General features: G+C 53.1%; 1 protein-coding gene across 1 annotated transcript; it reads left to right on the top strand.

The window, feature by feature from the left end:
* Positions 1-18,451: 18,451 nt before the first annotated feature.
* Positions 18,452-24,569, top strand: CD8A (CD8 subunit alpha). The gene is made up of 6 exons (XM_054728086.1): positions 18,452-18,554; positions 18,658-19,023; positions 19,625-19,738; positions 19,926-20,036; positions 20,824-20,854; positions 23,235-24,569. Exons 1-6 carry the CDS (start codon positions 18,506-18,508, stop codon positions 23,284-23,286), a joined length of 723 nt encoding a protein of 240 aa, XP_054584061.1. The 5' UTR covers positions 18,452-18,505; the 3' UTR covers positions 23,287-24,569.
* The last annotated feature ends 1,530 nt before the right edge of the window (positions 24,570-26,099 follow it).

The raw sequence follows: 26,099 nt of genomic DNA, 5'->3' as shown, positions 1-26,099 counted from the left end.
GGTGCGCATGCTCGGCGACCGGCCACCGATGCAGACCCAAGGGCCGACGCAGCGACGACAGACTGGCCCACCGCCATGCACCGGGTGCACCGGAGCTTCGCCGAGCCGCCGCCCGACGAGTTCTGCAGCAGCCATACTGGAGCTCTGGAAGGATGGCCAGGGGAATTGCTGAGGGGGGATTGACCGGCAGGAATTGGGATCGGGAAGACGGGGCCCCGCTGAGACCCGGGTGCGGGCGGGGTTGCGCGCCTCTGGACTCGGGTGTGGTCACACGCCTCTGGGTATAAGTGAGGCCTCACGTCCCTGGGTCTAGGTGAGGCCACATGCCCCTGGGTCCAGGTGAGGCCGGACTCCGGGTCCGGGTGAGGCCAAGTGCCCCTGGATCCGGATGACGCTGGATCCCGTGCCCGGGCGAGGCCAAGCGCCCCTGGGTCTGGGAGAGCCCACACACCCCTGGGTCCAGGCGAGACCATGTGTCCCTGGATCCGGGTGAGGCTGCGTGCACATAGGCCCGGGTGAGCCCAAGTGGCCCTGGGTCTGGGAGAGGCCAAGCGTCCCTGGGTCCGGGTGAGACCATGTGTCCCTGGATCCGGGTGATGCCTTGTGCACCTAGGCCCGGGTGAGCCCAAGTGGCCCTGGGTCTGGGAGAGGCCAAGCGTCCCTGGGTCCGGGTGAGACCATGTGTCCCTGGATCCGGGTGAGGCCTCGTGCACCTAGGCCCGGGTGAGCCCAAGTGGCCCTGGGTCTGGAAGAGGCCAAGCATCCCTGGGTCCGGGTGAGACCATGTGTCCCAGGATCCGGCTGAGGCCTCGTGCACCTAGGCCCGGGTGAGCCCAAGTGGCCCTGGGTCTGGGAGAGGCCAAGCGTCCCTGGGTCCGGGTGAGACCATGTGTCCCTGGATCCGGGTGAGGCATCGTGCACCTAGGCCCGGGTGAGCCCAAGTGGCCCTGGGTCTGGGAGAGGCCAAGCGTCCCTGGGTCCGGGTGAGACCATGCGTCCCTGGATCCGGGTGAGGCCTCGTTCACCTAGGCCCGGGTGAGCCCAAGTGGCCCTGGGTCTGGGAGAGGCCAAGCATCCCTGGGTCCGGGTGAGACCATGTGTCCCAGGATCCGGGTGAGGCCTCGTGCACCTAGGCCCGGGTGAGCCCAAGTGGCCCTGGGTCTGGGAGTGGCCAAACGTTCCTGGGTCTGGGTGAGACCATGTGTCCCTGGAGCCGGGTGAGGCCTCGTGCACTTAGGCCCGGGTGAGCCCAAGTGGCCCTGGGTCTGGGAGAGGCCAAGCGTCCCTGGGTCCGGGTGAGACCATGTGTCCCTGGATCCGGGTGAGGCCTCGTGCACCTAGGCCCGGGTGAGCCCAAGTGGCCCTGGGTCTGGGAGAGGCCAAGCGTCCCTGGGTCCGGGTGAGACCATGCGTCCCTGGATCTGGGTGAGGCCTCGTGCACCTAGGCCCGGGTGAGCCCAAGTGGCCCTGGGACTGGGAGTGGCCAAACGTTCCTGGGTCTGGGTGAGACCATGTGTCCCTGGATCCGGGTGAGGCCTCGTGCACCTAGGCCCGGGTGAGCCCAAGTGGCCCTGGGTCTGGGAGAGGCCAAGCGTCCCTGGGTCCGGGTGAGACCATGTGTCCCTGGATCCGGGTGAGGCCTCGTGCACCTAGGCCCGGGTGAGCCCAAGTGGCCCTGGGTCTGGGAGAGGCCAAGCGTCCCTGGGTCCGGGTGAGACCATGTGTCCCTGGATCCGGGTGAGGCCTCGTGCACCTAGGCCCGGGTGAGCCCAAGTGGCCCTGGGTCTGGAAGAGGCCAAGCATCCCTGGGTCCGGGTGAGACCATGTGTCCCAGGATCCGGGTGAGGCCTCGTGCACCTAGGCCCGGGTGAGCCCAAGTGGCCCTGGGTCTGGGAGAGGCCAAGCGTCCCTGGGTCCGGGTGAGACCATGCGTCCCTGGATCCGGCTGAGGCCTCGTGCACCTAGGCCCGGGTGAGCCCAAGTGGCCCTGGGTCTGGGAGTGGCCAAACGTTCCTGGGTCTGGGTGAGACCATGTGTCCCTGGATCCGAGTGAGGCCTCGTGAACCCAGACCCGGGTGAGGCCACGTGCCCCTGGGTCTGGGAGAGGCCAAGCGTCCCTGGGTCCAGGTGAGACCATGCGTCCCTGGATCCGGATGAGGCCTCGTGCACCTAGGCCCGGGTGAGCCCAAGTGGCCCTGGGTCTGGGAGAGGCCAAGCGTCCCTGGGTCCGGGAGAGACCATGTGTCCCTGGATCCAGGTGAGGCCTTGTGCAACTAAGCCCGGGTGAGGCCACGTGCCCCTGGGTCTGGGAGAGGCCAAGCGTCCTTGGGTACGGGTGAAGCCAGATCCTGGGTCCGGGTGAGGCCGTGCGCCCCTGGATCCATCCGGGTGAGGCTGGGTCCCAGGCCCGGGTGAGACCACGCGCCCCTTGGGTATGGGTGAGGCCACGTGCCCCTTAGTCCAGGTGACGCCGTGCCCCTGGGATCGGCCGAGACCAAACCAGAGGGAGTCAGACCTCCATTACCACCATTTGTCCACCATCCAGAGCTGAGGGGTCAGTGCTGACATGTACACATAAGGAACTACTGGACATCGAAATTGGGTCTCAAAAGAACTGTTGGTCCAGGGGGAAGCTCGCTACAGATTGATTCATTTGCCTGTCAGCATAACTATTATTGCTCGTCTCACATTCAGTTCTTATTAGTATATATCTAGTGGCATTTGATCTCGTTCATCTAGAGGAAATGAGGAACAACATAGACTGAGGAACAAGAACAGAACCAGAAGCAAGGAGGCATCGATCGGACTATCGGGCCTCAGAGGGAGGATAGGGGAGGGTAGGGGGAGGGTGGGGGGAGGGGGAGAGTTCAACCAAAGGACCTGTATGCATGCATATAAGCCTATCCAACGGTTAAGTTCAACAGGGGATTGGGGCATGCGTGGGGAGAGGGGTGGGATGGGAATGGGGGGATGAGGACAAATATGAAAAAAAAAAATAGAAAATAAAAATAAAAATAATTCTCTAAAACACACACAAAAAAAATAAATAAATAAATAAATAAATAAAAAATAAAGGAATGGGGCCACTCGTGTGTGAAAAGGTGGGGCATTTCTCCCCTCTCTTAGTCCTGAAAATAGCAAGGACTTCAGCATCCCACACGGTTTCCTCTCCTTCTTCCCACCACACTCTCTTTATCTAACAAAAAAATCATGTGATCTCCTTGGGCATCACTTTCCCCCATACTTCAACCCAATCACCCTAAATTCTCCCCACTCTAAAAGCAGAGTTAAGGCAGCCCCGATATTATAAGCTTTATACCCCACCAGTCCCTTCTTTCTTTGGGGTCACACCGAAAGGTCTGCTCAGGTCCAGGGGCAGCAGAGAGAAATGCAGTCAGGGTGCATTTGAAGTACCTAGTTTGACAGGCTAATTTTTTTCTTTTTTAATAATGTGTTTTATGGTAGAATAAACATAAACATAATTCCTAGAATGTAAGAACTGGGAGAGATTAACCTCCTCATGTTAAAAGTTAGAAAACAGAAGCACAAAAGTACAAGAACAGACAATCCATACCTAAAAAAGAAAATTCAACTGATTATCAGACCTCCGGAGTGTGTGTGTTGGGGGGGGGGGGGGGGTGCGGGGGGAGGAGGAGAGTCAACTTCAATAAACATCAAAGAAAAATTTTTTAAAAGTATCCCCATTTCCTACATCTCAAAATAACACTGTCTTGCTTCTGTTTTTTTATTTTATACTGATGATGACCAGGGTTCCGTGAAGCAAGCAGTCTCAGGTGGCAACAAACAGTGGTCATTCTTAAGAGGCCAATTTAACTTTCAAAGCTATTTCCGTCTGAAAATCCAGTTCAAAAAAATAATTCAACGTGCATAAAAATATACATATTCCAATATGTTTATTTTTTTCTCACCTTAACAGTTTTTACACTTTACAATATCATTTTAAAATATGGAAATAAATGGTAAAAGGGTACACACTTCCCGTTATAAGATATAATGTCAGCATGGGCAACTATAGCCAGCAATACTGTATTGTATGTTTGAAAGTTGCTAAGAGAGAAGATCTTAAATGTCCTCAACTCGCATACACACACAGAAATGTAACTATGTAAGGTGGTGAATACATTAACTATCCTTATTGTGGTAATCATTTTGCAATATATATGTATATTAAATAATCGGGTTGTATACTCCTTAAATTTATTCAATGTTACATATCAATTACATCTCAATAAACTTGAAACATTTTAATTAATAAATAATGTAAAACACAAACTGTTAAAAAATATAACAGTTAATGAAATAATAAAGAAAATGGTAAATCTACAAACATATTCTGAAAAATTATAATTCTTTCAGAAATTAACAGGTCAAGTAGATAAAAATAAAGAACATAGCAGGTTTGGATAACATATTTTACCAAGCTTGATCTAATGTATAGAATTTTATACTCAATTGTGCATTCAAAACTATGCTTAAAGTTATATACAAATTCAAGCATTAATCAAAAGCTCAGCACGTTATCAAAAAAACATAAATACAGTCCACATTCTCAGACCACAGGGCAATACAATTAAAAGCAAATGGGGAAAATCTATTCACCTGAAAAACTGAACACCTTTTAAGAACTCTTAGGGTAGAGCCTCTATAGTAAAAGCCCAATATGCAAATTGACCAAACTGCGGAACGACCAGTGGAACAACCGGTCACTATGACACGCACTGACCACCAGGGGTCAGATGCTCAACACAGGAGCTGCCCCAGCCCACAGGCCCCAGGCCAACCAAGGTGGGTGCCAGCAGGGGCCTCCCCATCACCCCACCAGTCGTCCCACAGATCGGCCCTGATTGCCGGCCAGGCCTAGGGGCCCTACCCATGCACAAATTTCATGCACCGGGCCTCTAGTAAGAAATAAAAAATTAAAATTACATTCTATTTAGAAATCACCGTGTCATAATGAAAAAGTAAATATGACCTAAATGTCTAACTAATTGGAGATTAAATGGGCAAAATATGAACAGAATGTTATGCAGATACCAGGTGAGACTCCTGAAGAATATGTTACATATAAGAGAAATGTATATGATGTAAGGATTTTAAAAAGCAGGCTGCAAACATGAATAGGAAATATAACAGTGATGAAAAATATGTAAGTTTAGGATTTAAACAAAAAATAATACAAAGTAAATGCACCCAAATGTTAATTAAGAGTGATTATAGCCCCGGTTGTGTGGCTCAGTTGGTGGGGGAGTCCTCTCCTGCACCAAAAAGGTTGTAGGTTCCATTTCCGACACGGTCAGCACACACACCTAGGTTGTGGGTTCCATCCCCAGTCCGCCCCTAACGGAGGTATCGCATCGATGTTTGTTTCTCTAAGTAAACAAACAAACAAACAAACATATCCTCTGGTGAGATTCTTTTAAAGCAATTATAGTCCCATATTGCAATTATTTTTTTCTTTTCTATTTTCCAAAATATTTTTAACCTAAAAAGAAAGAGAACGTTTTTAGGTTAAATACTGATACTGATTGTACACAACCTGAGGCAGAGAGGGATTTAGGGATTTGCTAAAATCACAAATTCAGTGCAGGTCCCAGGCACCCACTGCCCCCCCCCCACCCCCCCCCGACCCCCACCCCCCCCCGACCCCCACCCCACCTCCATTGCTGTGTCTAAGGAGCTCAGGACTTCTATGAACCACCGACACCCGTGCTTCATATCACCAGGAGGACAAGGCTGGGCTCCATGGCTCGTTAGTGGCTGACAGCAGGACACGTTTTGACCAAGGAGCTTTCATCCCAAGCACCACCAGGGTCAGCACAAGAGCGGGTGACAGCCGTGCGAGACCAAAGGGACCTCAGAGGGGCCTGGCTCCTGTGTGACCGAGCGGCCCCTCAGCCAGGCCCGCCGGCCCGCAGCGCGCGAGGCTGGACCCGCCTGGGACCTCGCTCTTCGCGGGAGATCAGGGCCGGACACTCCACCTGCCCCCAGGACACACACCCCCCCCAGCACCCCGACCCCGTCCGCTTCCTGCCCGATGCTCCCCTCCTGCTCCCCAGGCCCCTGGCCCAGGGTCCCCCCGTCGGGGCTGCAGGTCCCAATGATGGCGCGCCCCCGCCGGGGGACCCGCAGACCGCGACCGGGTCAGCCCGCGCGGGGCTCCAGGCGCCCGGGGACGCGTCTGGAGTCCGGTAGCCCCGCATCAGCAGTGGGTCCCTGTGGGTTTTTCTGGGAAGTGAGGTGGGAGCGTTGGGAGAGCTCCCAGCCTGGCCGGGGGAAGAGTTCCGAAGCCGGGGACGCCGTCCACCCGGAAAGCGCTGACCTTCCTCCCATTTCCACGGAGGGGGCGTTCCCAGGCGCTTTGGGACTGATTGGTGGAGACGGAGGGCTGGGGGGAGGCTGGGAGTCTGCCCGAAATACCTCCCGCCCTCTCTTGGGCCAGAAATCCCAGTGTGTTTTGTGTGTGTGTGTGTGTGTTTTGTTTTTTTTATTAAAGTCATTGGATCCCGTGAAAATGCAAATCCCGCTCTATCCCAGCCCCCACCCCACCAACAGTCAGCTCGGCCGCCAAAGCAAAGTAGGACTCCCCGGGGCGTAATGGGACAGGAGCGGGGAATCCTGAGACCTCAGGCCCCGAGCCCCGCCGGGTGGGGAGTGAACGGGGCAGGTGCCGAGGCGGGGGGGTGGGGTGGGGGGAGGGAAGGAGAGGAGACAGCGGGGCGGGGGGGTGGAAAGGACCTGCACGCGCTTCAGTGTGGCCTGGGGTCCGGCGCCCACTGCATTCCGATTCCTCCGGACCTCGCGGGGCCCAAACTGGAGCAGCAGCGCCACCTGCTGGACCGGGCCGCGCTTTCCTTTGACTCCGCGCGGGCACAGGGTGTGGACGGCACGACCCGGGCAGGGCCTCCTGAGACGCTTGCAAAATGCTCCTCCTGCCTGGGCCCCCGTTTTCCTTCCTCTGTAACATGAATGTGTCGGGCTGAGCTTCTCTAAACTCACTTCCAAGTCCCGATTCTAGATCCCTCCTTCCCCTCCCCCCTGCCAGGGGCCCTCAGGCGCTTCTTCCTCTTTCCCCGCACCCCGTGGCCCTGCCCACCCCACGCTGGGACCCCAGTTTCTGCTTCGGTGCTGCACGCGGAGCTCTGTGCCCTGCGGGTGCAGCTGGGCAAAGGCCAGGACCCGCCGCCACCAGTTTCCTGGGGTGAGAGAGGCAATGCTCTGGCTGCCGCTGGCCGCTGGTCGGGGGCTTGCCCTGCACAGAAAACCAGCTTCCAGTGAGAGCGGGCGGGAGGGACGCAAGCCTTGGGCCCACCAGGGTGGGTATTGTAGACCTGGGCAAGGCTGGCCCACAGGGTTGTGCAGAAGGAGCGACTGAGCAGGGGAGGGAGTGTGTGCCCCTTACGTGGGCTGCCGGGAACCGGCCCCCACCGCCCCTCCAGCATCAACCAGCCTAATCGGTGCTGTTCCCCCAAACACACTGCGTGGCTTCTGGCCCTAGCGCCTTTGCAACAAGGCCCGGCTGCAGCCCGGCCCCCCACCGTTCCTCCTCCAGGCCTCCTTTCAGAGGAGTTCAGGCCCAGCAGCGGCTCTCCTCGCCCGGCTCACCCTCACCAAGGCCGCCCACCCCGCTTCTCCCGTGAGGGCGTCAGCCTGGGCTGGGCTCCTTCTGTGCCTGTCCTAGCTGCACCCACCACATCCTGGCACCCCTGTGTGGGTGGTATCACGTGTGCCCTTGTCTGCCCCCGCTGCCGGGCTGTCCTTCCGCACTGGCACCTGCAGAATGGAACCGGCTGGCCATAAAGTGGGACACCAACTGCAAACCCCACCCGGCACCCCAGCTCCGCGTGGCTCCTCTCCACCTCACATCCGCGGGGTGTGGGGTGGGGAGCGTGGGAACTATTCCGCGCCCTCCGAGTAGGGAGCTGTGGGGATAGAGGAGGTCCTAGTTCGTGGCTCTGCCTCTGGACACATGTAGGAACATTCCAGATGGGCAGTGTACCTGGGTGTCTGGGGTATGGAGGAAGCAGCTCGTTTCTCTCCTTTGCTAACTGGAAAAAAAAATTGGATTATCATCCTGAGAAAGTCTCCAACCCCCTCATCCCACCCCGCCCAAAGAGAGAGAGGGAGGAGCTGGAGGACTAGCTGAGAGGGGAGGGAGGGCCAAGGGCTTGGCTTCTCCACCTTCCCTTCTTTCCTTCCCAAGTTCCTCCTTTTCTGCCTTCTTTTTCTCCAGGGCCACACGGCCCCTCCTCCTCTTCCCAGAGGTGAAACTCTCCTAAGTGGGTCACTGTGCTTGGGGAGAGTGGGAGCCCTTCCGCCGCCCTCGGGCCCTGGCGGTTAGCTGGTGGAAACAATTGCTCTCCCCTCTTGCAATGTTTCCATTGCTGCGCCCTCCAGCTTCCACGCTCACCCCGCAGGCTCCAGAAGAGAATTGCTCAGATCCCCTCAGAAAGTTGTGTGGAGGGGGATGGGGGGGGTGGAAGGGAGTTAGGGGGTGGCTGAGGGGAGAGAGAGGGAGAGGGGAGGGAGGGCTTCCCACCTGCAAGGCCACAGTTTATAAAATGTGAGGGTAAAAACCTTAAAAGCTTTATGGTTGACTTGAAATTACTTCATGGCTCCTCAGCCAGCACCCACTACAGAATGAAATATTTTGTGCAAAAAAAAAAAAAAAAATTTCCACTGACTTTTCTATTTGGGGTAAACTGTTTCAAGACAAATTCTGAATATCTCTCTCTCTCTCTCTCTCTCTCTCTCTGTCTCTCTCTCACACACACACACACACACACACACACACAAAGAAGATGAAAGAAATGAGCCTTTTGACAGGTTTATTTTATTTTGTCTCTGGATACTTTTGCCAGAGCCTTAACTGTAAATATAACAGGACTCAGGAGGGCTCATGAACAGAAAGAGCGGAGGCTCATTTGGTTGTTGAGATTAGTAGTGCACACCCAGGAGCACATGAATGTGTGCGAACATTTATTTAAAGGTTTCATAGTAAGTTAGCCTTCCCCCTCGGCTTTCTGGAAAACTGATAGAGCTGGTGGCTGGTGAGTATGGGCCAAACCCGGGCTTCCTCTTGCACAGTAGATGTGGGCAGGGAAACGAATCGCTCAGCTAGCCCCCTGGGGCAGGACTTCCCAAAACCAGGGTAATTCTTTATAGAAATGTGAGCCCTGAATTTATATTTTTAATGATAAAAATTTTAATTAAAAAAAACAGGAAGAAAACTTACATGTATATCAATCTTAGAGTGAGTGAAGTGGCTGCATATTTTTCTTCTTCTTTTGATTTGCTTTTTCTTTTTTATAGAAGAGATTTGAGATGGTACTCTATTCTAATCAAAAATAATCTTTTGGCCCCGGACGGTGTTTCTCAGTGGTTAGATCTTCATCCCCTACCCGACTGAAGGGTCTCGGGTTTGATTCTTGGGTTGCAGGCCTGATCCCCAGTCTCATTCGGGGCGTGTGCAGGAGACAGCCAACCTATGTGTCTCTCTCACATCAATGTTTCTCCCTGTGTGTCTTTCTCCCTCCCTTCCACTCTCTTAAAAAAAAAAAAAAAATCAATGGAAAAAAATATTCTCAGGTGAGGATTAACAACAACAACAAATTATAATCAGATCATCCCAACCCCTGCCCCATCCCAACCTGATCTACTCGGTTGGAAGCTCCCGACCTGCCGTCAGGCTTTCTGCTTGTCAGACCACCTGGTGCCTTCCTGCAAAATGCATTCTGTGCAGCTGTGAGCTGAGGGTGAGTCTGCAAGCCCTGAAGTGCAGGCCCCACCCCAGGGATCTAGGCTAAAAGCAAAGTTTTCATCTCAGCTATGAAGGTAGGAGGAGTAGGTAGTGGGACGGATTCTCACTCTCTGTTAACCTGCCGTGACCTGGGGTCTCTGGACCCCCGTGGTCCCAGGTAAGTGTGAATGGATATAGGTGTGTGAGCCTGTCCTCAACCTTGATGCTCCCCAGCCCCCAGCCCACCCACCCCAGGTCAGGGCAAGCTACCTAAGGAAGTCTCCCCCGCACCCCACCCTTCCCTGGTCAGGGATCATCAAATTGGAAGAGGATCCCATGGAGCATGTCAATGTGAGATAAAATGTCTTGATTGTACCTGTTTGTGGTTTAGCTTTGTATCTTAAAAAAAAAGGAAATAAACTTGAAGATTATTTGTCATCACAGAAATGAAACAAAAATTAAAACATTTCTTGCCAGGCGAGAGAAAAAAAATTGGTCATGCAGTTGTTGGAAAGAAATCAGGTTCTCTAAGCACCAATAAAATTTGTATTTTCCATGATGTGCGATCTGGAAGCAGGGACGGTACCAGTTGTGTGGAAGTTACATTGCTGATGCCCAACATGAAGCAGAGGGCAAAGAGTGCACACAGGCACTTTGCAGAGAGGCGAGCTGAGTGGCCGACATGTGCCAAGACGCTCACGCTCAACCTTCACTGGGGAGATGCAAGTGTAAGCATCAGTGAGATACCACTAACACCTGTCACACTGGCAGACCTGAAAAGACTGACAAAACCAAGAGTGATAAGCTGTGTGGGTAAATAGTAACTCAGTAGCTGCAGGTGTGGTTGGTTGGTGGTGGTTTCATCTTTGTTTTATTAATTAAGCACAGACCATCTAGGTGAGAAAGTGAGTCTATTCCTGTAAGTGTAGTTTTTAAAAAGTATGATTACGATAGCCTCGCCAAGTACCAGCTACGTACGTACAGGAACATATCCCTTCCCACAGGCGTCTGTGTTTTAAACATTACTGAAGTATACTGTAACCAGAATCTGTGATTCCACAATAATTTCCAGATCAGAAAAGGTATTCTCCTTCCAACATCATTATCAATACACAAATAGTAAACGCAGGTTGTTTGGCAACAAGTTTCCCTGTAAAATCCAAACCGCTATACCAAGGTCGATCTCTGGTTCGGTTCTGCTCATATAAAATGTTACCCTGTGGGGAAGCTGGGCAAAAACTACAAAGGCTGTCCTGTATTATTTTCCCAGTTTACTCTGAGACTATAATTGTTTCAAAATAATATAAAATAAAAACAAACAAAAAATGTTACTCACGAAAATGAGAATATAAACTGCAGCTCAGAATTTAAAAAGAAAACCTGACTGGCTGTAGGAGAGCTTGGGAATCACCTCGCAGACACGGTGCCTCAGTGAGGGGACCGTGAGGCCCAATGAAAAGGCTTGTTTATGGCTAGCGATCGTCACTAACTCTGGCAGGGACACCCTTACACGGTCCTGCGCTTCTGCTCTCCGCACTCCCAGACCAAGAAGGCTCTGGATTCGCTCCAGCTACCAAGGAACAATGTGAGAGGGAGAACGGCCCCCTAATTTCGTGGAAACCCAGCGAGAACACTCTGCATATGATTTATTTCAGTTGCTCTGCACGTGAGGCTCGCTCACACCAATTACACACTCCCAGGCGAGATCTGCCAGGCGCCTTCCCGGGCTGGGGGCTGGGTCGGAGCTAGGCCTCACTGGGTTTCATCTGGGGCCCTGCGGACTGACTGCCCCCGCCAATGGCCTGGCTCAGGGCCAGCTTGTCCTTCTCCTTCTGCAAGACCTGCTCCTTCCATAGCACCAGATCGTCCGTGAGCGCCACGGGCTGATCCTTCTCCTCCAAGAGCGCTCACAGGCCTCCGCGTGCAGCCGAGGGCACGTCGGGCAGGTGGAGGAACTCACCCACCAGCGGCCAACGGAGCCCACGTCCAGGATCCGGTCCGGGATCTCGGCCCCGGGACTGCAGGTAGCGGCGCGGGGCTGGGAGAGGCTGGCCCGGGCGTCTGAGGGCGCCTAGAGCACCGGTGAGCAGGGCCCCGCAGCCGGGCATCTGCTGTAGCGACACTTCGGAGTCGCGCTTCGCGTGGCCCGCGCCAGCAGCGGGAGGGCCCCCAACGCACCGAGCAGCGCCTCCTCCAAGGCCGCCGCGCCGCTCAGCAGCCCCAAGTGCACGCCCGCCGCCGGGCCAGCCGGCCGCTCCGCCCGCCAGGTCCCCCGCAGCCCGGCCTAGTCCCGGTAGCGCGCCTGGCTTCGCGGCTGCCGGGTCCCTGCCTCTCCGCAGCTTCGCTACCTAGGAATCTCAATAGCTACAGGTTTGAAGAAAACCATATGGATCCGTTATGCATCATTCTTTTTTCTCCTTAAACTTATGAATTCTATCCCGTTTCCTCCATAGAATTTTATTCTCATGAAATAGGTTCCTTTTTTAATGTTTTTATTTATTTTAGAGAGACGGGAAGGGAGAAAGATAGAGATAGAAACATCAATGAGAGAGAAAAATCTATTGGCTGCCTCCTGCACACCCCCTTCTGGGGATCGAGCCCGATGAAACCCAGGCATGTGCCCTGACAGGGAATCGAACTGTGACCTCTTGGTTCAAAGTTCGATGCTCATCCACTGAGCCACCCGCAGCTGAAGATCTTTTATTGATCATTCTTCCCTGCCAAAAATGTATATAAGTTGACATATTAATTTCCTGTAACCATAAATTTGTAAGTCTTAAGAAGTTATTTAGATTACATCATCATTGCCACTATTAGTAGTGCACAACTGTTTAAAAATAGCATAAATTAAGAATCTCAAAAATTAATTATTAAACATTAAAAGTAACCTTTGGTGATATTGTACTATAGGTAGGCAAGATGTTACCATTGGGGGAAATTTCAGGATCTCTCTGTACAATGCTTATAACTGCAAGGTCAACCTACAATTACCTCAAAATAAGGAATTTCAGTTAAAAAGTAACTGAGGAGAAATTCAGCTCTTAAAGAGTTGGATAGGTCTGGGTTGGCTAGGTCTGGGTTGGGATGAGTGGTGGAGGGACGGAGACCACTTTGGGCAGTGTGGATGCCACAGTCACCGGGGACAAGAAGAGGGACTCGCTGGGGACCATTCTCAAGGATCTTGGAGAAATTCATTCAAGGCTGTTAGATCACAGGTAAGCTATTCAAGGTGTAACCCATTATTTTGTGAAAGAATTTGAAGAAAAACATGGTCTTCTCGAAATGTGAGTTTTTGAAAATTTGAAGAATATAATCCATGAAACAAATGAACATGCTCTTCCCTAATGTAGAGAAACAATGCAAGACAACTTAAACCTTGCTCTAGCTGGTTTGGCTCAGTGCATAGCACGTCAGCCTGCAGACTGAAGGGTCACGGGTTCAATTTTGGTCAAGAGCACATGCCCGGGTTGCCGGCTCGATCCCCAGTAGGGGGCGTGCAGGAGGCAGCCGATCAATGATTCTCTCTCATCGTTGATGTTTCTATCTCTCTCTCTCCCTCTCCCTTCCTCTCTGAAATCAATTAAAAATGTTTTAAAATCTACATTCAACAGTCTAATTGAGGAACTAAGGTGACTTTTTATTTGCTATAAACAAAGCAAAACTAAATGCAATAATTTCAAGAGATTTATGGCAAATGGATTTGAGGTACGGATAAGCCTTTCAAATATTTTTCATTGCTCCTCAGTAAAGAAAAGCACAAGAAGGAAAACGCCCAACTCTCTCACGTATGTCAGTGTTGCAGAAAAGTGACAGTGCTTGCTCATGTAAGTTTGTGGCTTACTGTCAAAGCTGCATCCTTGGCGGCAGGTTGAAAATCTGATTAAAGTTAACAGAGCAGATTAAAAAGGGAGTTGGGTAGATCCAATTAGTTAATGAATCCATAGCATAATATTATCCCAGCTTTCTCTGACATTCTAGGATGGCTTTCTCTCTTTGCTTTTGTTGTCTTGTGGTTCACTTTGGAATGTTCTAGAAACGGATATATTTTTACTTATTCTATTTGGCACTCTGAGAACACTTGTGTCTTTAATTGTGGAGAATCTTCACCCATGATCTCTTCCAATATTCCTTCTCTACATTCCTTTTATTCTCCTTTTTCTGAAACCCTACTAAACATTTCACAATGCTGATCCACATTTCAACAGCTTCTCAAACTACTTCTGTCTTTACTGCTTCTGCATTTACCTCCCTGCTTTATATTCTCTGTGAATTCTTCAATGCTAGCTTACGTTATACTAATTACCCCTTCAGCTATGTCCAATGTGGAGTGTATGTTTATAGCTAAAGTTTTCATTTCCAGTATGCTCAGTATTTATCATCATTCAATTGTTCCTGTTTCATTTCTACAAGCTATTCTCTTTATTTTAAACTCTGTTCAGACTGTTACATAATTTGCATCTCTTCTGGAGTGAATTCACATCTGAATTTGAGTTACATATCCTTTTATAAAAATGCTATTAATGCATCTCCCTTCTCCTCTTCCTCCTTCTTTTTCTTTCAACCATGCCATGATTATGTAATAAAGCATCGTATTGGCACCATCTTGACCAATTCCAATGCCTCATTCTAACCAACCTCTCTCCTAATTCTAACCAACCTCTCTCCTAATTCCAAACCAGACACTTTGTAAAGCCTCCCCTGACCCCACTTACCTGAAATCAACTATCTCTACCTCCTCTGGCTTGCTGCACCTGCTTTTGCTTTCATTTAGCATTTACCAAACAAGGGTTTCTCCAAGACCAAGAGGGTGCCACGCCCTCTGTTAGGCACCACGGTATAAATATGAACAAGGCAAGGTCTCTTCCTCAAGGAACCAAGGGTCTGGTCATCAAGATGGGTGAACAAACAAACCGTTGCTATGCAGCATAAGTGCTGCAGTCCAGGGACGCCCAAGGTCCAGGTGGCCTATACAGCACAGGAGGGGGAGGGGCAAGGAGCTGAGCCCCATAGGGAGCAGAGGCTTGAGCTGGGTCGTACTGAGCAGAGCTGATGGCGTTCCTGGCTTAGAGAATAGCATGCTCAAAGGCACTGAGGTGGAAAGGAAAAAGGACCCTTTCAAAAACATCAAGACTACATGTGAAGAAGGCAAGCAGGAAAGGATGGCGTTAGGGCTGGAGAGCTGAGCATGCAAGGCCTCAGGCAACTTTGGGGACCACCCAATGTTCCCCTGGGGGGCCCTGTGAAGCCCTTGCAGATTGAAGCAGGGGACTGGCAGGACAAGGTTTTCACGGGAAAGGACCAGAAGCAATGGAAGGGCCCAGAGTAAAAGTGGGGTGGCCAGTTAGGAGACCATTGCAGAAGTCCAGGCAAGAGATGGCAGCGGCCTACATGAGCTTGGAGGTTCCCAGGGTGGAGGGAAGTGGTAGTGGCAAAAGTGAGACAGAGTTGACAGGTACATATTTATGGCCGAGATAAAGCAAGGCCTTTTAAAGCTTTGGTAGGCCCAAGCAAGCATCTCCTTAGGCGAGGGGAGACAGCAGGCAATTCCGCCATCGTCCCAGGTTGTCCGTCAGCATCTTAGGGATTGTGACACTGAGTCCTGATTAATTTCCTACCACTGCTCCACCCAGTTATGCATTCTGAATGTCTTTAAGTTGTGTAAATTAAAGTTATTTTATTTCCACGTTTTAAGAACAAACGCCTAGAGAAAAAAAAAAAGGCCTGTTTCAATTCAGCATAGAAACTGATTACTCTCTTACTCTCTCTCTCTCTCTCTCTCTCTCTCTCTCTCTCTCTCTCTCTGCTTTTAATAAATAAGGGGCTTGCTTGGCGAGTGCAGCTGTTCTCATCTCTTCGTGCCATCCCGGGTGAGTGCTGCAGTGTGGGGGTGGGAGCTCACCTGGAGCCAAATCCAGCCCTCTGCACACCTGGCCCCAGAGCAAGCGAGCATCCCCAAAACTTTTGCAATTGCATCTGCTCTTCTGCCTGATACACAGCGGATGTCGTTGTGGTTACATTGAAAATCCACCACGTTCTGTGAAAAATATCATTGGGGTCACACAGCCTCCTTGGTGGGTTTGACATGCTGCCTTGGCATCCCCCCACCCTTCTTCGTGCTCTGCACAAAGGGGCTGCCTCTCCCCGGGCTCACACTTCTCTTAGCCACAGGCTGGAAGGCCTCCAAGTCTCATTTCCTGGAGACTGAGAGGGGACTACTCCATTTCCATGCATTGCACCCCAAAATCTGACCATCATCGTACCCAGGGGCATAGTTTCCAAGGTCCAAATATCTGCAGGTTGACCCTGGCTCCCCTCCATGCTTCCTCCACTGGGTGAGGAATACTTTCATAGCTGTCCGTCCTGTTCAGCACCCCCCTGATTGCATCCTTTGGCCAGCAGGGCCATCTGACACCCTTGCAGTGGGAACAGAGAAGAGGCAAAATGGCAAGCTGCACCCTACCCGGTTGCTCAGTGGTTAGAGCATCAGCCCTCGGTTGGCGGGTTTGATTCCGGTCAAGGGCACCTACCTCGGTTGCAGGCTTAATCCCTGGCCCGGCATGGTTGTGTGTGGGAGGCAACCAACTGATGTGTCTCTCTCACATCAATGTTTCTCTCTCTGTGTCTCTCCCCCTCCTTTCCACTCTCTCTAAAAATCAATGGAAAAAAAGATATCCTCTGGTGAGGATTAACAAAAAATTAGATAAACAAATAAAAATGGCATGCTGCTATCTAAAATGAGGATTGGCACGTCACTGGCCTATCTGGACTTGGCTGTTACTTTCACTTATGTGAGGTAAGGCCCAGCCCTGTGTCTATACACCCAGGGACACACACACATACACGCACACATCTGTATGCCAGGGGATCCTTTTCGGGGTACCCTATTCATAACCATAATTATAAAGGGCTTCCTTCCCAAACCTCTCTTATCTTTAATGTGGAAATGTTACATGTACCGGTGCAAGTCCTCAAGGATTCAGATACATTATATCTACTACAGCCTTGCTAGTCATTAAAATGGAGAAACTGCTTAAATGAAAATGCACCCATTTAGAAGAATGGGGTAACTCTACATAAGCTTACATGAAAACCTTTCCTTCTACTGTTAGATAAAAAAGGTAAGTTGCAAACATACATGTACTCATTTATTTAGACTTATATTTATAGTACAACTGCATGTATCTAAAACATCTGTCTTGTGAACAGATAATATCTGAGGGACACACTCAAAGGTAACAGTGGTTTTCTCTGGAGAATGGAGGGCTATGAGAAAAGCTGAGACAGAGCACTTTCCCTCTGTTCTTTTTTGTATTGTCTGAAGTTTTTCAAGAATATGTGATTCTTGTAAGTCAAAGACACTTTAAAAACAGTTTCAAATAGACAGTGTTAAGTGCTCCATGTTTTAGTAAGCATCTTGATGCTTTGAGAAGGGGGAGGAGAGCATGGAAATCAACGGCTTTTTTCTTTTTTAAAGCCCATTCGACACTCGTTAGGATTCCACAAAGGGAGTACAGTTCGTAAACACAGCTGAGCCCAAGCTGAGATGTGACATCCAGGGGGTGTCTGGGACATGGTCCCCACCAGACAGAACTCACAGGTGGGGTGGACACAGAGAACAGACAGATAATGCCAGGTGGCTTGGCTCCAGAATTAAGCAACAGTCTGAAGTGCACCCGATACAGGATTCAAAGTGGGCAGGTCTGGAAGCCCCGAAGAACGGGGAGGAGGGCACCCCTGGGTCTGGAAGGTTTCAGGACAGCAATAGACAAAGGGGAAGAGGCCACGTGTGCCAGGGCAGGGAGGGAAAACTGCCTGCATTCACCCAGGCATTCATTCACCTACAGCCATATCCCTCCCATATCCCAGAACCACGGATACAGAGAAATGAGGTCCAAGCCTCACCGCCTGGGAGCTGGCCCCACGGCCGAAGCAGAAAGTCTTCCAAGCAAAAGGGAGCAGCCAAGGCAAGAGGAGTTCAGAGGATCTCAAGGCCTGTGGTGGGGGGCTGGGCAGAGGCTGGGAGAACCCAGCACTCAAAGCCGCTGGGCCCAGCCAGGGTTAAGCTTTCATCCAGTCCTGCAGGTCCTGGGAGGTGGCAGGAGTGACACTATCAGATCCTGCTCTCAGAGTCATGAGACTAATGTGCTTGTACAACTGGAGGACTGGCCAGGAGAGAGCCAGGGTGTGGTCCGCCGGGAACCCCACGGTCCCGCCTGGGTGAACACCAGACTCCCCTGACCCGGTGCCCGAGAAGCGGGCAAGCCATTGAGCCCGCTTCCTGCTCAGCCCTCGATGCCCTTTGCGCAGACAAAGCCCCCAAGGTAACGGCGCTAGAAACACTGAGTGAGGGCAAACGCAGTGGACTCTCTCTCTCTGGTTGCGGCTCGCTCCCCCCCTCTGTTTTTGAAGCCTCTAATCTCGCATCATTCTCCCACCCCCACAAGCGTGCCATTTCCGAGGGCCGTTTCCAAGCTCTTTCCTTCAGCCTCAGACCTGCAGTTCTCAGCTGCCCCCCGCCCGAGCCGCCCCGCCGGCTCCTACTCAAGGGCCCCAGCCCCCTCGCCGGGCTGGAAGGTGACAACCGCAAAAAGCGGGGCGACGGGTGACATCACATCCTCCGAAGGTGCAATCGGGCTCGGCGGCCGTCCGAAGGGAGCAACTTCTCCCCTCGGCGTCCCACCCCGTCGTCTCCAGCGCCTCTTCGCTCGCCTCTGAGCCGGGAGCGGAGCCGCGCCGCGGGAGCGCGCCATGGCCTCGCCAGTGACCCGGCTGCTCCTGCCACTGGGCCTGCTGCTCCGTGAGTTTGCGACCCTCGGGGATGGGGGAGGGGGAAATGGGGGGCAGGAAGAGGAGGGGGGCGCGGGGCTCCGGGCTCAGCCTCTCCGCCCGCATCCCCGCAGACGCTGCCCCGGCCCTCGGGTCCAGCGCGTTCCGGATGACGCCGCGGGAGGTGAAGGGGAGCCAGGGCCACCGGGTGGAGCTGCGCTGCGAGGTGCTGCTGCCCACGTCGGGCTCGGGCTGCTCCTGGCTGTTCCAGAAGCCGGGCGCCGCCAGCAGCCCCGCCTTCCTCATGTTCATCTCCAAGACCCGCGACAAGACCGTCCAGGCGCCGGACCGCAGCGGCTTCTCGGGCAGGAAGATCAGCAACGACGTCTACAGCCTCACCCTGGACAGCTTGCGCAAGGAGGACGAAGGCTACTATTTCTGCTCGTTCATGAGCAACTGGGTCCTGTACTTCAGCCCCTTCGTGCCCGTCTTCCTGCCAGGTCCGGGCGCCGGCGCACCGCGCCGCTCGGGGTGGGGGTGGGCACTCCCCTCTGAACCCGTTTATTCACATGGACACCCCCCCTCCCTCCGCTTCCGAGCCTCTTAGCGCCCCTGGGGGCTCTTTAGATCCTGTTCCCATTTCACAGACGAGGAAACGGAGGCTGACGTGCGGCTGGGTAGGGGCTGAAGCTAGCTTTCTAGGTGCAGCCGATCTGGGTTCGAGTCCCGGTGCTCGTGTGGTCCCGGGCCCGGCACTCACTCCTCTGAGCCTCCGTTCACCCGTCAGCGGAGCGTGGGTCTCCACCCCAGCCCACACGGCAGCGCGCCCGGCAAGGCTGCGCCCCGGGGAGAGGCTGATGGAGGGGAGCGAGCTCCTGCGTCCCAGCGGGAGGCGCCGGGGGGCACCGTCGCGGAGCCCGGGACACAGCGGGCACCCGCGCGCGCGCGAAGGGGCCAGCGCGGAGCCTGCACCGTGAACGCGGACCGGGAGGAGGCGTCCCCTAGGGCAGAGGCGCGCGGAGCGGGGGGCCGAGGGGGGGCGGGGGGGCTCCCGTCCAGGTCCCCAGTCCGGCCCCCAACCACGCTCTGTCGCTCCCGCAGCCAATCCCACCACCACGCCGGCGCCGCGACCGCCCACGCTGCCGCCGGCCACCAACGCGTCGCGGCCGGCGTCCCCGCGCTCGGAGGCCTGCCGGCCGGCCGCTGGCCCCGCAGGTGAGGCTGGCGCGGGACCCCGAGGCGCGGCGGGCCAGCGACGGGCCTGACCGCGCGGAGAGCCCCGCCAGGGCCAGCCCTGCTCCTGGAGGGGGGGCCGAGGGAAAGCGGAGACGGGCCCGGGCGGCAGGGGTGGGGCGAGGGCCCCGGGCCCGCTCCTAAATGCGGGCGTCTTCCGTGTGGCCAGCGGACACCAGGGAACTGCCCTTCGCCTGCGTCATCTACATCTGGGCGCCGCTGGCTGGGGCCTGCGCGGTCCTCCTCCTGGCTCTGATCGCCACCGTCGTCTGCAGCTACAGTGAGTCGGGGAGTCCGGCGGGGAGGCGACCGCTGCGCTACCGCCCGCTCCAGGCTACCCTGGCCGGGGGGGCAGCCCTGGCTGAGGGGTAACCCTGGCTGGGAGGCAGCCCTGGTTGGGGGGGGGGGGGGTTTGGGAGGGGGGGCGGGGGGGCAGCCCTGGCTGGGGGGGGGGGGCAGCCCTGGCTGGGGGCTGGGGTGGGGATTTCTGGGACTCTGAGCTGCACCGCAGGGCCAGGCACAGCCCGTTTCTCCCTGGAGATAGGACGCGGGAAAGCGCCTTCCCTCCCGCCCTCCATTCCCCAGGAAGGTTTTTAACGGAAGACAGATCCCTACCAACCTCCTAGCGGCCGCAGCGGGGGTGTTCCCTCCACGCAGCCCGTGGTGGGTGCACGGGACCGGGTTTATCACAAACGCCCGCGGGGGAGGTCGCCTCTGGGCCCTGGGACCCGTGCCCTTGAGGCTGGGTCAAAACCACCACGGGTTGAGGTTCATCCTTGACCCTCTTCCCCATCGGCCCTCTACCCGGCTTTGGTTCCCACGCAGGTAAACCACATCTGTATTTGCGATGTTGTTGTTTTTGCGGGGAGGCGAGGAGGGGTGGGGGTGGGGGTTGTAGTTTGCTTTTTTTTTTTTTTTTTTTAATTGATGCGAAGAAGGATGGAAAAGAAGCCCTCTCCTGGGCTCCCAAGAGTTAGAAACCTAAAGGAACAGGAAAAGGGAAGAAGAAACCATCCTTGGGGACTGTTGGGCGGCAGTCACTCCACCTCTTCTCTTTCCTTATCCAGGGAACCGAAGGCGCGTTTGCAAATGTCCCAGGTGAGTCTCATGACTGTTGGGCCTGCTAACCCGCTGGGCAGCCCTGGGCTCAGGTTCCAGCTCCCGGGCAGCAGATGCTGGGATGGGAAGCCGTCTGAGAGGCCTCAGCGGTGGAGTCCTGGGGACTAGGCCTGGGGCCTGAGCAGAGAGGCTACAGGCTGGCAAATGGAGGAAACGGAGGCCCAGGCAGGGCTGACGGGGGAGCAATGTGACTTCAGGAAATCTGCATCTTATTTGGCCTAGCGCCAGAAAATTAAAAATCGGAAGGGTCTCCCAATTTACTCCAGCTCCTCAAAAAACCTGAGGTCTTTTTATCTGGATGATTACAGCTGCGGTTTGGTGTTTTCGTAAGAAAGCTGTATTTATTTTTTTCTACTTGCTCTAGCTAGTTTCTTGAGAGTCCATCTTCCATCACCCAAACCAAGTAAAGCATGGCTTTGGTTCCTAATTTCCCTGTGCCCGTGCAGGGCCTGGACTGGCTGCCAAGAACGGGAGTGAAAGAAAGAGGCAGCTCAAGTGACTGCCCATCCCAGGTTCAGCCCTGGGTCATTCTGAAATGATCAGGAAGAGAACAAGGCCTCCACCTCCTCTCTCCTTCCCGCTGAGGCCGAGGCAGCCCCGTGCTAACATCTAATGAGCATCTACGCTGGCCCGGCACTGCGATGGGGGTTACACTCAGGATCTCTCTGGTCCTCACGGCAACCCCAAGTGATAGATGGACACCGTGGTCCCATCTCACAGATCACTGCTCAGAGGCCAGGAAACCTACCCAAGGGGGCAGAGGCATACACACTCAGATTGTCAATAACAATAGCCACCATTTGATGAAAGCCTCCAGTGTCCCCAGGACTTGCCATAGAAGTATATTGGGTGCCCTCCCAGAAATGTGCACACACTTGGAATAATTATTAACTCCAACGTTTCTCCTCAGATTTAACCCATGGGAATTAGTAATTATTCAAAGTGTGTATACATTTTGGGGGACATCCTGTACTTAAATTTCAAGTTTCATAACAACTTTTAAAGCAGTTCCTGTGACCACTGTTTTACGGATGGGGAAGCTGGGGCTTAGCACATGCAGAGGCTTGTTCAAGGCCATCATGCCAGCAGGTAGCAGAGCCGCGCTTCTGTCCAAAGCTCGGGCTCCTTCCTGTGCTGGGGGGCTACGAGAGCAGGGGGCTGAGGGAAGCCAACCACATTCACCGGTTCCTTTCAGTAGAATAAAGCATTCCAGACTTTATACCCGGGGGCGTGCACTTCACACTCCTTGATATTTCCCTGCAGGGATCCAAAGTTCAAGATCTTACACATCCTTATTTTTAACAACGGAAATGTAATGAATTTTCAATGCATATATTGTAGGTGATAGACTAAGAGGATAAAGGCTTTAAAAACAGAGAAGGGATTTTAGCAAGTTCAATACTCGGGGTTCAGCTGGGAGCTTTTGGAGGCGAATCCTCCCTTTTCTCTTTCTGAAAATGCCCATGTTGAAATGAGTAGTGAGAGTAAAGCTCGGCCCTGAAATACAAAGCTATGCAGGTGAGACGCAGCCGAGGGCCCACACACCTGAGCGAACACACGCGGTGAGACTGCGGGCAGCTCGGCCTCGGCAGGGGTTTTGGAGCATGGCCTGTGCAGACAGGACACTCATGGCGAATTAGCCCATTTGGGGGGCGCTGGCCCAGTACTGAATTCGCACACATTCCTAGTGTGGTTATCAAGGGGTCTTTTTAAAAATTTTTTTAAAATGCATTTGAAAACTTTAGTGGGATTGCCAGCGCTGAAGGTTAGAGACACAGCCCAGGAGACAGCATGTCAGAGGGGTTGAGTTAAGGCAAACACGTCCGCTGTGCAATGGCTGGGACAGCGGCAGGTGACACGGGGTGTTGTCCACGTGGGGGTCTTCAGGTGATGGCACAGGGAGGGACCTGAGAGGGGGTCCCCATGAAGACTGTTGGGGGTCAAGAGGATTTGTAAATAAAGTAACTCTATTCAGTTGTTGGTGGTGGTTTGCTCACGTCCTCCCCTGTGACCCTCCTGGGGACTGAGAATCAGGTCAACTGATGATTTGATTATCAGCTTCCTTCTCTCACCTCCATGGGGACCTTGACAGAGGCCCTGTGTCCAGATACCTGGCTCCACCACCTGCACGCTCTCCAGCCCTCATGACCAGTGTCTGCCCCTCAGTTTGCTGAGGGTTAAACAAACAAGGTGGCACATGTCAGGCACTTGGTAGGGTGCTGGGGTCGCTCCGCCAGGCTTGTGCGGTGTCCCAGCGACAGGTCCTCAGACCCTTACAAGGCTGGGAGCCCGGGGAGGGTGGGTGGACATGGATGCTGCTGCACTGCCCTCGCTGCAATGATGGTTGTCTCTCTTTCAGGCCCCTGGTCAGGCCCGGAGGCAAGCCCAGCCCTTCAGAGAGATACGTCTAAGATGGTGAGGGGCCCCGGGCAACAGCCACTACAAGACTTCAAACAGAACTCTCCTTACAAGGGCAGCAACAGCCCTTCCCTTGGGTTTTTCACCTTCTTTATGTATTCATTCTTGTTCTTATCACTTTCGTTGGGTGGAGGGGTGGAGGGTTACTTTGTCTTTAATTGACACAAAACAATACCTGCCGTGGGGTTGCAATGCTGCCGCGCGCACGTATTGGGGGAAAGGGCTGGCTGTGCTCTCAGCACGGCGGTTAGAGCTGGGAGGGCCTCCCCATCACTTGGTCCAAACCTCCTCCTTGGCCATTCTGCAGAGGAGGCTCAAGTGCAGGGGGTGGGGGGGAGGCTTGATCAGAGTCACGGCTGGGCCCCTTCTCCACACCCTTCAGATCATCCTTCTGGAGGCCTCTGGCTCAGCATGCGGTTCTGTGTCTCAAACCGCAAGGGAGCAAGTCATTTCTTGAGAGACCCACCACTGCACGCAGGACCCTGAGAAGATCATGAAATAAGGGAACGTCTGCCTCTCACAGAGTTCTGCAATGTGGCTGGAAAGGATGCAGGTTTTTACAATCAAGTTGTGTAGCCAGTAGGGACTCCTCAGATGAACTGGGAGAGGTGAACCGAGTCCTGGAAAATGAATTCACTCAATCTCTAAAGAAAATCTCTGTGAAAGATTTAAGAAGAAAATCTCCGTGAAATCCCTAAGTGGAGGCAAAATTGTTCTCCCAGATCTTCATTGCAGAGGAACCCATGAAAGAGGAGAGGACACCCCTTTACCACTATGTTTTGAGCATCAGGAAAGCTGAATGGAGATCCCTTGGATCTCTGAACTTCAGATGCCGTGTTTGAACATGCTCCTGGGGTCCCTGCTGACTTCTCGGTCTGTAAAGGCAGGATCGTTAGAGAGCTGGTCTCCCCTGGATCAGGTGAGGATGTGGCAGAGCAGACTCTGCCCTGGTGAGGAGTGAGGAAGCTAAATGGCTAAACTGTTGCCTACACACCCATTTCCTCTCTCATGGTGTTGCCCAGAAAAGTGCGCTCACTGGAAGAAAAAACTTAGACAAGGAAATAAGAATCACCCATAATTCTGTGCCTCCAGTATAATCCATGTTAATATTAGGCTGTACTTCTTCTGATTATTGTCTATGCATATATGTAAAATATATACTTTGCTTTTTATTAAAAAATGGGATTGCACTATGCTTTAATAAAAAACATTTATGGCATACTTTTTAGTGGCAAAATAATATTCCATTTTTGGTTGTGCCATCATTTATTTAACTCCTACTCACCATTTAATTGCTTCCAATTTTTCACTCCTATGATACTGCTAAAACTTTGTACACATCTTTGTTTCTTTAAGATAAATGCCAAACGTAAAATTATTGAGTCAGTCCACACTTTCACCTTGGACACCCCACTTTCACATCAATTTAGACAAATTAGGCTTGGCCGGGGTGGCTCAGTTGGTTGGAGCATCTGAGCCAAGGTTGTGGGTTCAATCCCTGGTTGGGGTGCATACGGGAGGCAATAGCTGTCTCTCTCTCTCTCTTCCTCTTTCTCTAAAATCAATAAAAACATATCCTCGGGTGAGGATTTCAAAAAATTAGCCTCTTCTTCCATCGCCTTCTTTTCTTTTATTCTTTCTCAGTAACAGATGAGCTGCTACGCCTCTCATAATAATCACAAGATACTCATTGTTGTCGTTGGGGTAAAATACACATACGCAAAAACGTGCCGATCCTACACGCTCAGCCAGTACCAGGTCAAAGACAGAGCCTGCCTGCTCCCCAGAACTGCCTCCCACAACCTTAATTTGTAAAACCCAAAACGTTTACAGAACAGAAAGCAAGGAGAAAACGTTCCCCAGTGTCCGAAAGCAGAAGTGAAAGCTGAAAAACTTCTGACAAGAAAAACGTCTACGATGTCCTCAATTAAGTTACAGGCGGCCAGAGACGAGAGAAAGGCGAGAGTGATTCCCCAGCTGATCGCTGTGGGCCAGCGAACCAAGGACCGCTCCGGGTCCTGAGTGATGTGGGAGCCCTGCCTCAGCCTGGGACTGTGGGTATCCACCCGAGCCCACAAGGCAGCGCCCAGAAGGAGCAGACCGCCGGCTGCCGTGCCCACACCAATCCGCAGTAAATGTTTCTTCCTTAGGAACGGTGCACCATCCTAGAACTTCCCCGCTTCACCTTTTCCCTCATCCATAGCCAGTGTCAAGTCTTTCAAAAGGACTTCCATATCTCTACCCCAAAACATAATATATAAAAAAGCCCTCCGCTCTAGGACAGCGGCGTGTCTTCTCCTGCTGCCGGTGGTTCCGACTGCGTGTCCCACGGCCTGGTCCTTTGTCTGGCTAGTGTGTGGCTCAAGAAACCTTTTCTTCCAGAAAAGCTTTTGGCTGTGCAAGTTTAGCATTTCCTATGAGACAAAGTCTTGGTCTTACCCCCTCCTCCCTGAGTCTATCCAGCAGGCCAGAACCAGGCACTGCGGCTCAGCTCGGAGCGGGCTCTGAGGCCTCGAGTGGAAGCAAGGCCTGGGCTCGGGGCAGCTCTCCGGGTTCCCTTGACCAGGTGAGGAGGAACATCCTGCAACAGGCACTCCCCTCCTCATGGGGGAAACGGATGAGGAGGGCTGTGGACGTGAACCTGGGCCAGGTGAAGACAGGAAAGGGCCATTCCATCTCATGCAGCATTTTCCTCCTCAACCTGCAGCTCAGGCGTGAGCAGCTGGGGAGCCGCACTGCGGAGGCTACAGAGAGAGTTAAGTACTTACTGATTTTTTCATATCCATCCCCTAAAAAAGGGTTTCGC

This window comes from Eptesicus fuscus, chromosome 16 (assembly GCF_027574615.1).
Source record: "Eptesicus fuscus isolate TK198812 chromosome 16, DD_ASM_mEF_20220401, whole genome shotgun sequence".
NCBI lineage: Eukaryota > Metazoa > Chordata > Mammalia > Chiroptera > Vespertilionidae > Eptesicus > Eptesicus fuscus.
The sequence above is the reverse complement of the archived record's forward strand: the minus strand, read 5'-3'. Positions and strand labels throughout refer to the sequence as shown.